The sequence below is a fragment of the Penicillium angulare genome, assembly GCF_028827245.1.
Source record: "Penicillium angulare strain IBT 27051 chromosome Unknown utg000005l_segment0_segment0, whole genome shotgun sequence".
NCBI classification, from domain to species: Eukaryota; Fungi; Ascomycota; class Eurotiomycetes; order Eurotiales; family Aspergillaceae; genus Penicillium; species Penicillium angulare.
Window position 1 is genome coordinate 3,578,690 of NW_026623164.1, and position 14,838 is coordinate 3,593,527.

Sequence of the window (14,838 nt, forward strand, 5' to 3'; positions counted from 1 at the left end):
CATATGTAATCGAAACTACGCGACAATATTATGGGAAGATTCCGGGTTGCACATGAAAAGGAATAGCCACATATTTGATACCTGACGTTTATCCACGTCAAAAATTGTGGCTCGACTGGCTTGGACAAGCAAGCCGAATATAGGAGAAGCATACGCGCTCAAAGGCAGAGTAACGGCATTTCGAAACGAGTACAAAACAAAAGTTTATGGAAATCGGGGACGAGAATCTTCCCTCTTCAGGAAACACGAAGACATTTCTACGAAGGTTCTGTTTCTGTTCCACATTGCCGTCGCTTTGCAGCTTGGGGTCGATGCCGATTTGGCCGATTTTTCAAAGTAAAGCGATGGAAGTCAATAATTCAGGCCCGTCCTAATTCCTCATTCCAAACAATATTGTCACGCCGAAGATACAGACACCAGCCCAGCTAGACAAGAGGTTTGCTTACTCTTGTCTCCCCGCGTCAGAAACATGAGAACTTCGTCCGATTGCTTTGAATGGTTGATATTCGTCACCTGATCAATTAGTTCCAAAGTGTAAACGGAGGCTGGCTTGAAAAGACCGCGGATTCGAGAGATTTGGGAAAATCCAGCAATCTCAGGGCCCCTGCGGCCGTTGAGGTGGGGTGTCGGTAGGAATACACCGCGGTATTCGTACCGACAAAGCGACATCCTCCAACAGTAGGCAATCATCTGGCGACCAGTCATGAATACAGCTCCTTTTGCCAAAAGTGCGCCACAAGGTTACATTTTATATTTGAAATAAACGAAATGCATCAGTTGGCCACAAAAGGATTAAGATTCCTTAGCTCCCTTGATCAGGTTATTATAAACTAGACAACGCTCCGCTATGGGCAAAAGTAACGCTAGGAATCTACTAGCTACTATTTCCGCGCTCAGGTACTTTGACTGCGGGGAAATCTTCAATATTGTTAGTTTTAGAGCAGTATAGGATCCTGGATTAATCAATGACAGTTGCAATTGAATGAGGCGTGAACTAGACTTTATAGGGGGTTTGTTATCATACAGCTGTTAAGATAGAATCTACTTGCAGGGTAGAAGGCCTGTTGATCACGCAAGGAAGAAGTCACCAAGTCAAATTATCGCAAGACTGTTTCTTGGGGGGTTCTAAACACACTCCCCTCACCAGGGCTTTTTTATAGACAGAAGGCAACACGAAGATTCAAAATCAAGACAGGGAAGACTGCTATCTCAACTAGTGCTTACATTGCTCGCTTAGAATGTTCGCTTAGAATTCAGGATTTTCATATCGGCAGCCATGACTAGACCTAGACAAATGGGAATTTTGAGTCCCGTGGGGGCCGTTTTTATGGGACTAAATTTTGGTCTTCAATGCTAAGACTTTGGTTTTTCACCTATCTAGGTAATTCTCTAACCTAAATAACTAGGTAGTCCCATTTCCAATGAGACTAGATTTTCGAAATTTCCCATGGACATGGGACTGGATTTCTCCTAGTCTCATGGGAAATGTCAAGGTCTAGTCATTACCATGTTCAGTTTGCTGTCTGTATTAGTTTCAATAGTTTATCTATAAAAGGAGGCAAGTTTCACCTAAAATAACGTCTATCTAATTACTTCACTTATCAAAAGTACCAGGCACTTTTCTTAACATTTTAATACCCTACGATGCAGTCTAACCTCTTATCCACCTTTGCTCTCTTGCTTTTGGGTTACTTCTCTCATGAAGTGGCTGCAAACTCTGGCTATATAGCAAGCTGCAATTCGCCGAGCCTCCTCGCACCTACTTCAAATGTGCCTCACTGGGATCTTGTTGCCAATTGCGAAATAGCGCCTGGTCAAATTTATGATTTAGCCGTTGTGGTTAATCTTGGTTCGTGCTTTGGCAACTCGAATGGAAAACTTGTCGGCCAGCTGAAGTAAGATCTTAAATTCCTAATCTTTGTCTCCTGATATTGACACTTTGAATCATACTGACGCGGTTTCTTAGGGGTTCTTTTGGCACATCCTGCAAGGATATAGGCCTAGAAGATACTACTGTCCTGCATGCCAATTGTGCAAATGACGAAGGAACATATGTTGCTACTTCAATTGATACAAGTATGTCGTTATGTTTGCTACATCACAAGATTGCAAGAAATATTTACTGACCATCGCAAATAGACAACTGGATCGGGAATGCCGGTGGCCATTTGTATTGTTTTAACCAGAATGGTGAGTCCTAGACGGAGTTATCGCAGGTTCTGGGGTGTTTTGGTAGCTATTGGGCTTCTGTGACTGTGGGTAAGCAGTGTGAGAAAAGGCGCTAGATGAGGATTCTGTTGAAGGGGAGATCGTGGAAAATCCGCAGCCTAGGATCTTCTCCACAATGACAAAATTCGTAATTCTACGCACTCACAGCCAGAAGTAGACCTTCGATATTTCCCATAGGACTAGGTCAGGGTCAGTCCCAAGTCCCATGGGACTAAGATATCATCTTTGTCCCATCGTGGGAATTCCACGGGACTCCTATGTAGACCTATGCAATGAGCGGCCTATGGGCTGGAATCTGGCTACTAGACCTGTGCAATGGGCCGCCATTGCACAGGTCTAGACTCGATCTACCCATCGGGTTTGCGGGTTGCGGGTTGCGGGTTGACTTAAACCTACCTATTTGCGGGTTATGGCACAGCCTAGGTTCGCCAGTAAGTTAGTCATAGAGTAAGCTCCCCTACTAGTTAATGGTTATCTTTAAAAGGTTGATTGTGATAAAGCAGAGTATTAATCTGAATTGTAGAGTCTAATAATAATGAGAGAATAATCGTGAAGAACCAAATATATCATGCGGTAACAAGAGTCCTTTATATGTCTAGTTCTTCCCTTGTGAGTAATAGGATCCTATCCTGTCAGTGGGATAGGATCTATTGTTGGAATAGTCCCTTTGGTCAGGTGCTTCCACACGTGTCCCTTTGTGTTATAGCCTGCACCCCTTGTGGCTAGGCCCAATAATGGTTCTGTGCCGAGGAGGCCAGAAGTGATTCCTCGCGCACCGTTACTTTCGTAAATGGAGTATTCTTTCGGACGCCAAGTTGCAGGCCGTAACTGGCTCCGTTGGTGCCCTGTGCCCATTTTGGTCGGTCGTCCACTCCTGGTCTGACCGCCAACTGATTGGTTTGTAGTTGCTCCTGGGAGGTCCCTCCGTAGTGGGTCCGTAACAGATAGCCTCCTACACAATAGCTTTCTAGTTTTTCTACTCCTTCAATAGGCTTATAAAGGTGACGTGAGGAATTATCACCCAAGGTAGAGTGATACATAAGAGCAGCAGTGCAGAGAAGGCCACAAAAATGGTTGTGGCAATGCTGAGTTTGTCGGGCTTTGCTAGAAGTGGAATGAAGATAAGAAAGCAATAAGCGCGTATAGAAAGGCCGAAATGGGGGTGAGATCAAATTCCTTATGGTACAGCTAGCCCTTTAGCTAAATTCTACTTAAGTGAAAACAATCATTATAAAATTAGGACATATGCCTGTCTCAGCTACTCCTCGGTGCGTAGACAATAGGTTCATGTTCGAGGTTGCCCGAAGATACGCGCCAAGAGCTGACCGGCACAACCCTCTTCTGGGAGATGATTGGAAGGTAACTATCCACTTATTTACACCAGGCGTCAAGTAAAATAGTACCGCTCCACAGCGGTGAAAAGTACGCGCCAGTATCTGGGCGTAAGAACTCTAGGATATATTTTCCAAGGTACATCATGATCATCAGTTCATGCATGATAGAGAGCCATTTCAGTTGGACCTATTTGTGGTTACCCCCGATTTTGTCTGAGTAATGTCTATCGCTAGACACTTTGCTAGATATTAATGTCATGGAAGCGGCTATCAATCTATTGATAGATTGGAGGCTCATCCTAGCTATCGACACAAGGACTGTAAGATGAGGTATGTGCTCCAGAACCCCGATAAACGCAGGATATTTTCCAGAGCGACTTTTATTGTCTATTCAATCTTCTCGTTGATTGTGAAGATCAATACTATCTCTTAATCCCACCTTGATACATTTTCTCGATTTGATCAAGCCAGCTCCATCAAACAAAATGTCTACCGTTAACATGATCAAGTACTACTTTTATGAAGGCTTGATCCCAAGGTCCAAAGAGCGTATACGCCAATTAATCACCTTGGCCTATCAGACTGCAAGAGATAGAAAGATATATCCCAAAGCAATCCTTATCAGGTAACTTAAAATCTTAAGACCGCTCATACTATGTTCTTTATGGAGCCATCAGAGGTCTATTCGTTTTGACCACGTTCTAACGAAATGCTAGATCCGAGGTCCACCCTACCACTAGCATCAACGGTATAAGAATTAAAGACCCATCGGGGCTATATGTTACTTTCTGCTATAAATATGAGGACCAACTTCTTCGGGGTACCCATGTGGCTAGTCATGGTTATGTGAAGGACAAAGCCACGCTGAAGTTTGTTCAAGCAACACACCATCCAGAGAAGTCTGATTTGGCGAAGCGACAAAAAGGAAAGACTTTTTGGCCAGCTGAAGAAGAACTTATTGCTGCACCTGAAATCGCCTATAGTCATCTTCCAATTGGATGGAAATAAGGACACTCGAATGACTTGTAAAGCCCTGGAAGAGCTCAGCGTAGTACTGGTCATATGGTTGGAGGCATATTTTATACTTGACAACTTGTGCGGCTCTTATATTATTCTGCATTCAGACAGCCAGCGTTGGTGTTTCTCGATAGCTTCTCTCCCTTTTTCTCGGTCAGTTATTACCATTCCCGACGAGACATTTGACTCGCTATGACTTGATGTATTTATCGTTTGATGGACTCCGCTACAAATTGGACCTGGATTCAATGAGCTCGTTGTTCTAAGATTTGGGGACCATTATTTGATCTCGACATATTGGTCCGTCCAGATGCTATTTATTCCTAAACCAGCCTTGAGATCAGCACTTAGGGTACCTAGAACGAGTACGAAATACCAGCTTGGCAAAATTTCAAGGCGTGGAGGACAAAATAACCGTGCTTTCCAAATTGTCGTCTGGCACAGGCTTTTCACGCCATGCACTGAAATCTTAGAAAGTTTCATCTCGTAATCCAGAATCATTGAGGTCATCCATGACTTAGTCATTGTGATAGAAGAATTACTGATGCGGCGGTTGAGCTGGACGCCTCGATTACGCTGAGGGTTGCATCCCATTGAAGTTGATATTCATAGGATAACAGCTTCATGGAGTGCCGATCATTTTGCTCTTAAATTCTTGACTTGCCAATCCGTGTGGCTCTTTTACGCGGACGAATGGATGGATGAATGGATGGCTACTACTACTACTACTACTATTACTACTATTACTACTTCTTGTATGTACAAAGATAACTCCACGCGATCCACCTTGTTTTACAGTAAGATAAAACGGCTTGTAGACACAATATCCATCATCCGTGACCACCATTGCCTCTTCTTTGAGTTCCCCACCTATAAACAGATGACCACCGAATATTTTAATCACCAGATCGAACTCTGCGTCGCTCGCCCGTGAGAAAGGTCAGTTCCATCTCCCTCAGAATTTGGACTATGAAGTCCGAGTCTACAGTCTGAAGCGTAGGATCACTCTCCCTCATTTCACCACTCTCCCCCATTTCACCACTCTCCCCCATTTCACCACTTCTCCCTCATCTCACCACTCTCCCCCATTTCACCACTCTCCCCCATTTCACCACTTCTCCCTCATTTCACCACTCTCCCTCATTTCACCACTCTCCCCCATTTCACCATCTCAACTCTTTATTTAATAAAGACTACATCTACCGGGTGTATTTCACTATTGTTAATCACCTTGAAACAATGTTGATGGACTTATTAAGCAGATGGTATCAATCTTCTTTACTTGAGCATTAGCCCTTTCGATCCACTTGAATATTGGACCATTTGTTTTTATTCGCACATTCTTTCTAACCGTATAGCAATACATCAAATAAACTATGAAGTATCTAACTTATCGGTCAGCATTGACCAGTAGTGATTCGCAGCATTTATTCTATAAATTACCCTACTAAAAGGCTGGTTTGTGACTAAAATGTATATGTTTTGGATTCAAGTACTGTCAAATATTGTGTCTTGTGGTAATATATCATGGCTGTGTTATCACACCACAGAGGGTCAATAATTACTATATATACCGTTCATAGACAAATACAAAACGCGAACTCACCAAGCGATCATCAGCTTGATATCTCTATATCAAATGCAACGATGGCCATTTCCTTAGATATTCACAACTAGCATGCCTAGCTGAGCTGATGAAAGTATAATATGATAATAGGAACCATGAAAGAGGATAAGCAAATAGCTAGGAATTTTTGAGTAAATTGATGTCAACAGAACTGATTGGGAAACCCCAGTGTCATTGAATAGTTGCCATGCACAATCTGTTGAAGCTAGCGGTCTCTGGGGCATGAAAAGAAGGTATCATAAGATATATCAGGGATAGCGAGATTGTGTGCGCTCCGCCTTAATAGGGGTAGGGATGGAATCCCTATAAGCAACCCCGTTGCACTAAGAGAATTAAGAATCATCGGGCATAACATTGATAGTATCAACAGGAAGCTGATCTTCGTGCCCAGTATTGATTTTCTGTCCACACCGTAGCCGAAGAATTTCGGATAATAGTCTATCCAAGACTTTCCGAGGGTGTTGCATGTCTATATTGTACGCTTCCATTTCAACAGTAATGCGTTTCAGTACTAATTGTCTGGCCTGGTGCGTATGTTGTCTTTTGTTTGCTTCAACGACTGCTAGCAACAAATCAGTCTCTTCAGCTAGAATCGAGCTCCACTCCTCATCAGACATAGTCTTAGTGGTGGAAAAGGTAGAAAGTCTGGTTTGGCGAATCAGTGAGAAGGTTGATCTAAGATTGACAATTCGAACCTAGCACGGAGCAAGATTAGAGATCGTCGAGTAAATTCGTCTAATGCCTTGGGCTGGTAAATGAAGCACTCCTAGGAGCTTACATCCTGAGATAAGAATTTGATAGGCCAATCAAACAAAGCGCGCTGTGAAATTGCCACTATCTCAGGAGCCTCGCTCCTGGGATAAACGACCATTTTAGTGACACCGACATTTATTGATGGGATGATGCAAGCGATCTACGGAGGAAGAGTGCACGTGGAAGGAGCTAGCGTGTTACATTTTATTGAGGTACTTAGCTCACAGTCTTTCGCTCAGGTTCCGCTCAGTGAGCGAATCGGAGCGTTCAGATGAGGATCAGTGAGCAGATCAGGGCGCTCAGAGGCGTGCTGAGTTCTACTCAGTGAGCAAAAGCGGCGAGGGGCTGAGCACTAACACGGGAGAGGAAAGCCAAGAATTGGGAGTGGAAATCCAGTACGTAGGGCCCTAAGCCTGTTCCAAAGGGGGAAGTATCCAGCAATATATCAAATAGGCCCGATTCAGCAATGCATCTGGACTAGCCCAGCTTTGATCATGATATCTGTAACGCGAATAGATGAGCATAATGCTATAGCAACGCTGGCATTTACTTCAATTTTCTTCTACATACTCATCCGAATTGCATCTTCATTTGCAATTCAAGTCGATAACCCTTTTGAGATTATTGATAGCTTGCGCGGCTTTTATCACCTCCAAACTGCATCTTGCATGTATATATCACCGATAAGGCAATAATGAATTGACTAATGCATCAGCAGGATCAAGAAAAGCGGAAGAATCCCGAGATCCTGGATCGGCATTCACTATACTATTGGGAAAGATATGTCTTATATGTTTGCTTGCAGGTCGACAATATGCATCCATCGGATGCAATGGAAACACCTTTGCTACTACAATAGGGACAGTTCTGGAAGAGGAGATGCTTTCTATTCCGCATCATTGTAAAATCCTTTGATTAAACGAGACTAAGGAGCTAAATCCCTCCATATCATTTAATAATCAAATGGTTGATTGTATCATTTCATAATGGATTTATTGCCCAGTCAAGACTGTATCCGTAAGGTGCTAAGTGACCACACATTTAGATGGTGTAAAGCCCATACAAAAACGTGGAAGATAATAAGAAATTTTTTAGATACCCTAAACTTACTATACGCACGAGGTAGTACATGAGGAAAATTTGAAAGAAGGATGGAATGGCTTTATTCATTCGATATTGGAGCTTTTTGATATTCTTTCTATGTACCGGAGGGGTACTTATACCCCTCACGCTGAAAGGGACATGCATCATGGGCATAAGGCCCCCAATCGTACCCCGCCCCAGCCATTCTTGGAGCCAATGGCTACGTTAAACTGAGAATGAAAATCCAAAAGCAATTAGAATTAGACCAACTTCTTCTCATGCCAGAGATCCCTGAATTTGATCAACGCTAGTGTACTGTGGGAAACCCAAAGGATAATGAACCATCATGAAACCCCAACTCGCTTGCCTCCAGCATGAAGAGAGTTCGCCCCTCAAACCAATTTAAATGACAGAAATAGTAACATGTACAGGTGAAAGGAGAAAGAAAGTGAGATAAACCGGCGACTAATGAAGAAACCAAACAAGAAGATTGAAATGAGAATGAAAAAGAGGAAAAATATAAAACGGGCTTTACAAGCATTAAAATTAACACGCTAATATAGGTCAAATGCCCAGTTGGCTACCACGGGAGCCAAATTTCAATAAGAGAAGGGGACCAGCCCAATGATGGCTGGCTGGCTATAAATGCAGCAGAGTGACAAGGAACTTGTCTTTTTTTGATGGTCCGGCCTCGATGTAGATCATTGTTGAATATAGCTGGCATAGTTGAATGATGGGTTGCCGAATTTGTTCCGCATATTTTCGAGGGTATGTGGTGTTTGTTGAAGGTGGTCGTGTGCGGTTGTTGCTTGGTCGGATTGAGCATATGTTGCGGGGAGGCTCAGTGTTGAGGCATTGGTGGCTTGAGTATAGGGAACGTTGCCCATCGAGGGGTTTCCATATGGGTAAGATCTGTAGTCCTGGGAGGCGGAGACGGGGAGGGAGTGAAGTGTTGGCATAGGTCTGCCATGTTGCGACATTTGTGATCCTATTCCCATTCCAGTGTAATCCTTTGGTCCTGACATTGCGAGGTGGGATTGATAATTTTGTGATTGGGTGCCTTTAGAGTACAATGAAGTCAGCTTTCTGCTTTGCCGTTGGACTCACTTGACCTTTGGAATTTGAAACAGGAGTGGTGTAACATACCTAGGCTACTCATGTCATATGTCATTTGAGGTTCTTGCGAGTCTGTTGGGGAAACTGATCCTTCGAATGACTGATGTTGATCGTAAGGTGTGACCAGCGTACCTGGACGATGAACGCCGTAATCCATTGGCTGTCGTCCATAGGGCATATTCACTGGATTTGACGCAGCCGCAAATCTGTTGTGTAGAGGGTAACCGGAGTGGAAAGAAGAGGCTTGAGGAGAAGCATCTGAGAGGCTGCTAGATCTAGTAATCGAATAGTCGTTTCTGATAGTTCTGTGCAGGTCTTGCATGGATGCCGATGCTGCTGGCCGACTAAACATCATGTTGGATTGTGAAAGGCCGTCACTCCGTCCCTGTCCAGCAGAAGACATGTAGGTTCCTGCGGTTGACGCTGAACTGAGAGGTGAGACCATGTACTCGTCATCACTGGGGCGCTGAAAACAATCGGTGCGAAGCGCTCTCAAAGCTGCAAAGTCTGGATTAGGAGCACCGTAATCATGAGGTGATGCAATGGGTGTTTGCCCCGTTGATTTATTCTCGAAGGGTGTGCGAAGCACCTTGGTTGTGTCGAAATCATCGGGCAGGGCTCGGGACTTGAGTACTCTCTCGCGATCATTGGAGGTGAGACGCTTGAGCTTTGCCCGTCTGTAGAGGTTGGTCTTGTCAGGTCAAAAGTCCGGGGACTGGGGGACAGTTCAAACTTACCTGTTCTGAAACCAGACCTGAACTTGACGAGGTGTCAAGCCAGGAATCTCCTTCGACAGTCGCTCGCGATGAGCAGCGTCTGGATGGGCCTGGCGAGTGAACTCACTCATCAAAAAGCGAGTCTGGTTATGAGTTAACCTGTGGATAGAGAGTTAGTAATTTTCTTAGCTTTCCTCGATCCCTTGCAAGTGCCTTACCGAAATCGCTTCATCTTCTTCTTTTCCAGGGCAGACCTGTGGTCTCCATCGCTGCCCGCTCCATCGCCCTTCTCGTCCGTTGGGCTGATGGTGAATTCTCTTTCGTGCTCGTCCTTTCCGTCGAAATCCATCTCGTCCCCATATTGATCAGACTCATCATGAGTATGAGACTCGGAAAGGTTCGAGCTATCACCGGGGATTTCTAGCTTAACTCGAGGAAGCAAATCCCCTCTGGTCGCTGGAGACTGTCGAGACTCTGCCTCACGCGACGACCGGGCTGCTCCCTCAGGGCTGGGTCCAGAGCCAGCCGCACCGCCTGGAATCAGAGCAGGAGCCAAGGCATTCTCAGCCTTCGAGCCATCCCTTTGCATGGTACTAGAAAGACCGACCGAGGCACTAGGCTCTCGTTCCTTTTGCACGCTTCGGAACGGCGATATAGTTCTTGGTGAAGAGAACCGGTCTCCGTGACGAACAGCTGCTGAAAAATGAGAAGTGACTGCAGACAGTGATGAGGGAACTGGTGACGATAAAGAAGGCACCCAGAGACAAGGACCGCCGATTGACATGGTAAGAGTTGTGATGGGATCTTTTCTTGTGACCGTAATAGTCTCGCAACAGGATCGAAAACACGATCCACGAAATCAGTTTGAGAGGCCTCAAACGCGGCAGGCTCACACCTACAACTGACACGAAACAATAAAAAATAGTAATAAAAAAAGGGACGCAGGAAAAAGGGACAAAAGAACCAAGGCTCTTCTTTTCCCGAGATGAGACGTGGGTGGGTCTGGTCGAAGTACCGGGGCGCTTGCGCAATAAACTCGGGGTTTCGTTTATTAAATTGCTTTCTTCAATTAAACGGAAGAAAGGGTCAAGTCAAATCAAAGTTATATGGACCCTCTTGGATATAAAGGGGATGAGTATGACCGGTTAGGCGCCGAGGAGTGCTCAGATGCAAAAGAAAACGTCAAGAGCGGGACAACGGCTTCTCAAGTCTCCTCTTTAGATCTTAGATCACTGGGATGATATACCCGTGTTATGATGATCCTTACGTATCTCGGCCGCAAACCAGACACGAGGACATTCAAAATACCCACCTCTGATGTATGGGGGTACTTGTGCAGAATCCGGTAGATGAAGTGTGTGTGGGAGGTTTGACCAGGGATCAGCCGGAGATCTCCTAAACAATGACGACGCAGGAGAAAACAAGGCAAGAGAAAACAAATAATCGAATCAAATAAAGAAGAGAGAAAGGAGAGCAAGAAAGAGTGACCAAGCGTATCAAGCGAAGAGGGGACGTCCGAGGTAGTGGAAATAACTACCAGTCGGTCCAAGATATTAAAACGGACGCCCGTAATTGCCCCCTCCTCTTTCCCCTCGAGAAGGGTCCACCTAAGGGTAATCAGAGTTGCCATGGTCCGTAGCTGCCGTAAAAGACGTTATAATCATTTCCTTTAACCGTGGTACTACTAAATTTGAACAAGTTATGTCTACGGAGCGGATATCAATCTAGGTCTTGTTGTAGTAGTCTTAGCATGGCGATCTTTTCAACGGTCAAAACGGCCCGTATAGAGCGAAGAAAACAATAAAACTCGGGTACTGTAACAAAGGTAAACCCAGAGCAAAAATAATGCTTCGAATTTTCAATTCTCTAAACCTTGAATCGACGCTAAGAGTGGGCCAAAACATAGCGTAGAAGGCGATTTAGTCGCATGGAAGAATAAACTGCGCTACTTAGAATCAGAATTTAGTTGGTAAAGATCAGCAATCGCATGCGAAGGATTCTCGATGAGGCAAAGTACGTGGGTTTGTGACTTTCGGTCCTTTTGAACCTGCACCTACATTTACTTAGGACTAGCACAAAAATCAACATAACAAAAAAGGGGAGGGAAAGAGAAATAACCGATCTCAAAGTTCTAGGTAGATCTCGGTGCCCACATTTGGCATAAGGTGATCATGAGCCACCAAGGTGAAACGCACGGGATAGAATGAGATACCTCCACTGCGCACAGGTCTGGGGTGCAATCGAAGTATGGAAGTACGAGGTAACGAGTTATAATCCTCTTTTATTATTATATTTTTTATTTTTCAATGAAAGCGCCGTGCACAGAGCACAGGGCTTCTCCATTGCCATCTAATGACCACGGCCAGGACCTTCTGGATGGTAACCAGCCACCAACCCACCATTCCACAATGGACCTTGTGGCGAATTGCGGTTCTGCCCGAGCTGAAAAAAAGCCCTGTGGGAACGAAGACCACGGACTAGAATCCCCTCCAGGTTAAAGACCCAGACAAGCTCCAGGATATCCCAAGGAAATGGTTGAGTGGGCATTTTTGATCCATATACCTGAGAGGTCCCACTTGGTTACCCACAACGTGGATGGATATGGATGATATACTAATAGAATGATCCAACATCCCATGCCGATTGTGCCAGATACCGCCCTGGAGATAGACGATGATAAAGAGTTGCATCCTTCCCAGGCGTCCATGGGCAGTTTGGCCAAGAACTAACACTAGAGAAATTTTCCGAGGTGAGACGATTGCGTAGTGGGCGATCTGGTCGTGGCAAGTGCATGGACCAACCAACCACTAGGGATTGGAGGGGGATCGAATATCGTCAGACCCTTGCTCACCGGCAGGCACGGAGGCTGGTCACCATGTGGAATTCTTGTCGGGCTGGCGTGCTGGGTCCATAGGTCAGTCTAACGCGGCCGGCCCCTCGGGGCTATCGATCAAGGAAGAGCTGTCAGCCACTCAGCGGTCTGCCCGCCACAACCCACTGTGAATGGATGTGATATGAAAACGTACATTGGTGGCTTGGGAAACCCAGTGGAGATTGTACCAGTAGAGTGGAGTGAGGAGCAAACCAAAAAGAGAAAAAGAATCTTCAAAAAATACCCATAATGGGAAAAAAATTAAATAATAATCCCTAATTAAGAGCTCGGAAACATTGTGACTACCTGGAATCCAGTTACTCGAAATTATCCATGGGCGTTTAAGTGTCTCGACCGTAGTATCAAAACTGTCATTGGTGATGAAAAATGATCCCTGAAACCCGCGATGGGGCCTGGTCGGTTACGAGCGGTACCAGGAACAGATAGACCAGAAATCACCAAAATATGACCAGCATCGGAGACAAATGCATTCCGTTAGAGCCTCCTGTTCTCCGTAGTGCCGGAAAAATAACATGCGGTACTTTGTACCTCCCCCTTCTATCTACTGATTCGAAAACAACGAAAAAATCCATCAATCAGACCAGATAGCCGGCGTTGCCTAGAAATATTTACAGCCGAGTGTTCCACCCGACGCTACGGAGTCCGGGCCTATTTTAGGGTTACCATGGCTCAGAAGCCGTCGCATGGGCTCTCCACCGAGAAAAGCTCCTTGAAATCTCCACATCCAGAACCATGAAACAATCCAAGTCACAGTTGGGAAATGAGCACTCCTTCAGTGAGGTGTGTTATTTTTCTTTACCCCTCTGATAAACTACATTTCTACTGGATGAAACGGATCGATATGCCTTCTAGACTTCTTCCCACTGCTTCTCAGGATTCCCGCGCCACTAGATCGATCTCCTAGAATTAATCGGTCGATTTTTTTTTCTCGTTCGGACTCTCGGGCCACTTGACTATCGTAGGCCTGGACTTGCCTAGTAAAGGTCTGTTGGCTACGAATACATCAGTAAACTCGCTACGGCGATATCCCCATCAGAATTCTTTTGTTTTGATTTTTGATTTCTTTTTTTCTAACTATCATTATGAATTCTATAATCCATATTCTCCGTACCTTAACGCCTATCTCTTCCAGACAAGGAAACTCGGAATATCCGATGAGGTCATTCCTAGTGCCACACCCGCACTGAAGAAGGAAAATGCCTGATAAAAAACCAACTTCCGCGATAAATCCACAGTGTAAAAGGCTATAATATAAAAGCAATGAATAATAGGAATTTTTTATTTCCTTTTTTGCCTTTCGAAGGACGTTGAGCTAACAGGTTAGTTACATCTACAGTGCATACCCGGATTCAATAGTGGGTGGGGCCCCGAACCAGTATTACGCAGGACATCGGAGACTTTGAATCGAGAGGCAATGTGGGGACAAACTGGGGACTTGATTTTAGACGAGTTTCGGAGGAGAAAACTCGGAACCGTTAGCCCTTCGATCCCGAATCACAGGGCGTAGAGACTAGTTCTACGGCCGAAACCTTCGTCGATCGCTGCAGTCTCAGGCTTTGAACGTGTGCAAGTCTTCATTTTCCCCTCCTGGTATGACCCGGTCGGCTCCGTGTGGGGGTTGAAATAGGAATTAGACCAAAAGGAAGGCGAAAAACCAGATTTAGATCGTGAATGATGAAGAAGGATTTTCTTTTTCTTGATTTTTTGTTCATCAAGGATGGCTATGCTTATGGTATTTCCAAGCGTGGATTTGAGGCTGGTGATGTGGATACGGAGATCTTTTTCCATGCTTCGAAAATAGGTTGTAATAGAGAGTTTTATTTTCTATTATTCTATGATAGTGATATTCTACGGAGTTGGAGTCCACATAGAGCGTAGTCAGGTACTTCGTACCGAGCGAGCTAGCCTACAAGTAGGTACTAGTATGGGCAATCACATTGTATAGATACACACCACTTGGAACTAGGTATGTTCGCCACCACCATTTTATCAACGTGGTCAATGTGCCTGAATACGACGGAACTCGGTGCGGGGAATCCGATCGCAGTTCTGATCGCGTGGAAAATATAC

The 14,838-nt window shown here is 44.9% G+C and overlaps 4 protein-coding genes across 4 annotated transcripts; 2 read left to right on the top strand and 2 right to left on the bottom strand.

The window, feature by feature from the left end:
• Positions 1-1,644: 1,644 nt before the first annotated feature.
• N7478_008702 (CVNH domain-containing protein) lies at positions 1,645-2,201 on the top strand (the record flags this gene model as incomplete). The annotated part of the gene is made up of 3 exons (XM_056924916.1): positions 1,645-1,895; positions 1,967-2,076; positions 2,140-2,201. The coding sequence occupies 3 exons, from the start codon at positions 1,645-1,647 to the stop codon at positions 2,199-2,201; spliced, it is 423 nt and encodes a 140-aa protein (XP_056777642.1).
• A 1,847-nt stretch (positions 2,202-4,048) lies between these two features.
• Positions 4,049-4,571, top strand: N7478_008703 (uncharacterized protein; the record flags this gene model as incomplete). The annotated part of the gene is made up of 2 exons (XM_056924917.1): positions 4,049-4,188; positions 4,280-4,571. The coding sequence occupies 2 exons, from the start codon at positions 4,049-4,051 to the stop codon at positions 4,569-4,571; spliced, it is 432 nt and encodes a 143-aa protein (XP_056777643.1).
• Positions 4,572-6,539: 1,968 nt separating this feature from the next.
• Positions 6,540-6,824, bottom strand: N7478_008704 (uncharacterized protein; the record flags this gene model as incomplete). The annotated part of the gene is made up of 1 exon (XM_056924918.1): positions 6,540-6,824. One exon carries the CDS (start codon positions 6,822-6,824, stop codon positions 6,540-6,542), a length of 285 nt encoding a protein of 94 aa, XP_056777644.1.
• A 1,920-nt stretch (positions 6,825-8,744) lies between these two features.
• N7478_008705 (homeobox domain-containing protein) lies at positions 8,745-10,659 on the bottom strand (the record flags this gene model as incomplete). The annotated part of the gene is made up of 4 exons (XM_056924919.1): positions 8,745-9,103; positions 9,190-9,836; positions 9,897-10,034; positions 10,094-10,659. 4 exons carry the CDS (start codon positions 10,657-10,659, stop codon positions 8,745-8,747), a joined length of 1,710 nt encoding a protein of 569 aa, XP_056777645.1.
• Positions 10,660-14,838: the final 4,179 nt, after the last annotated feature.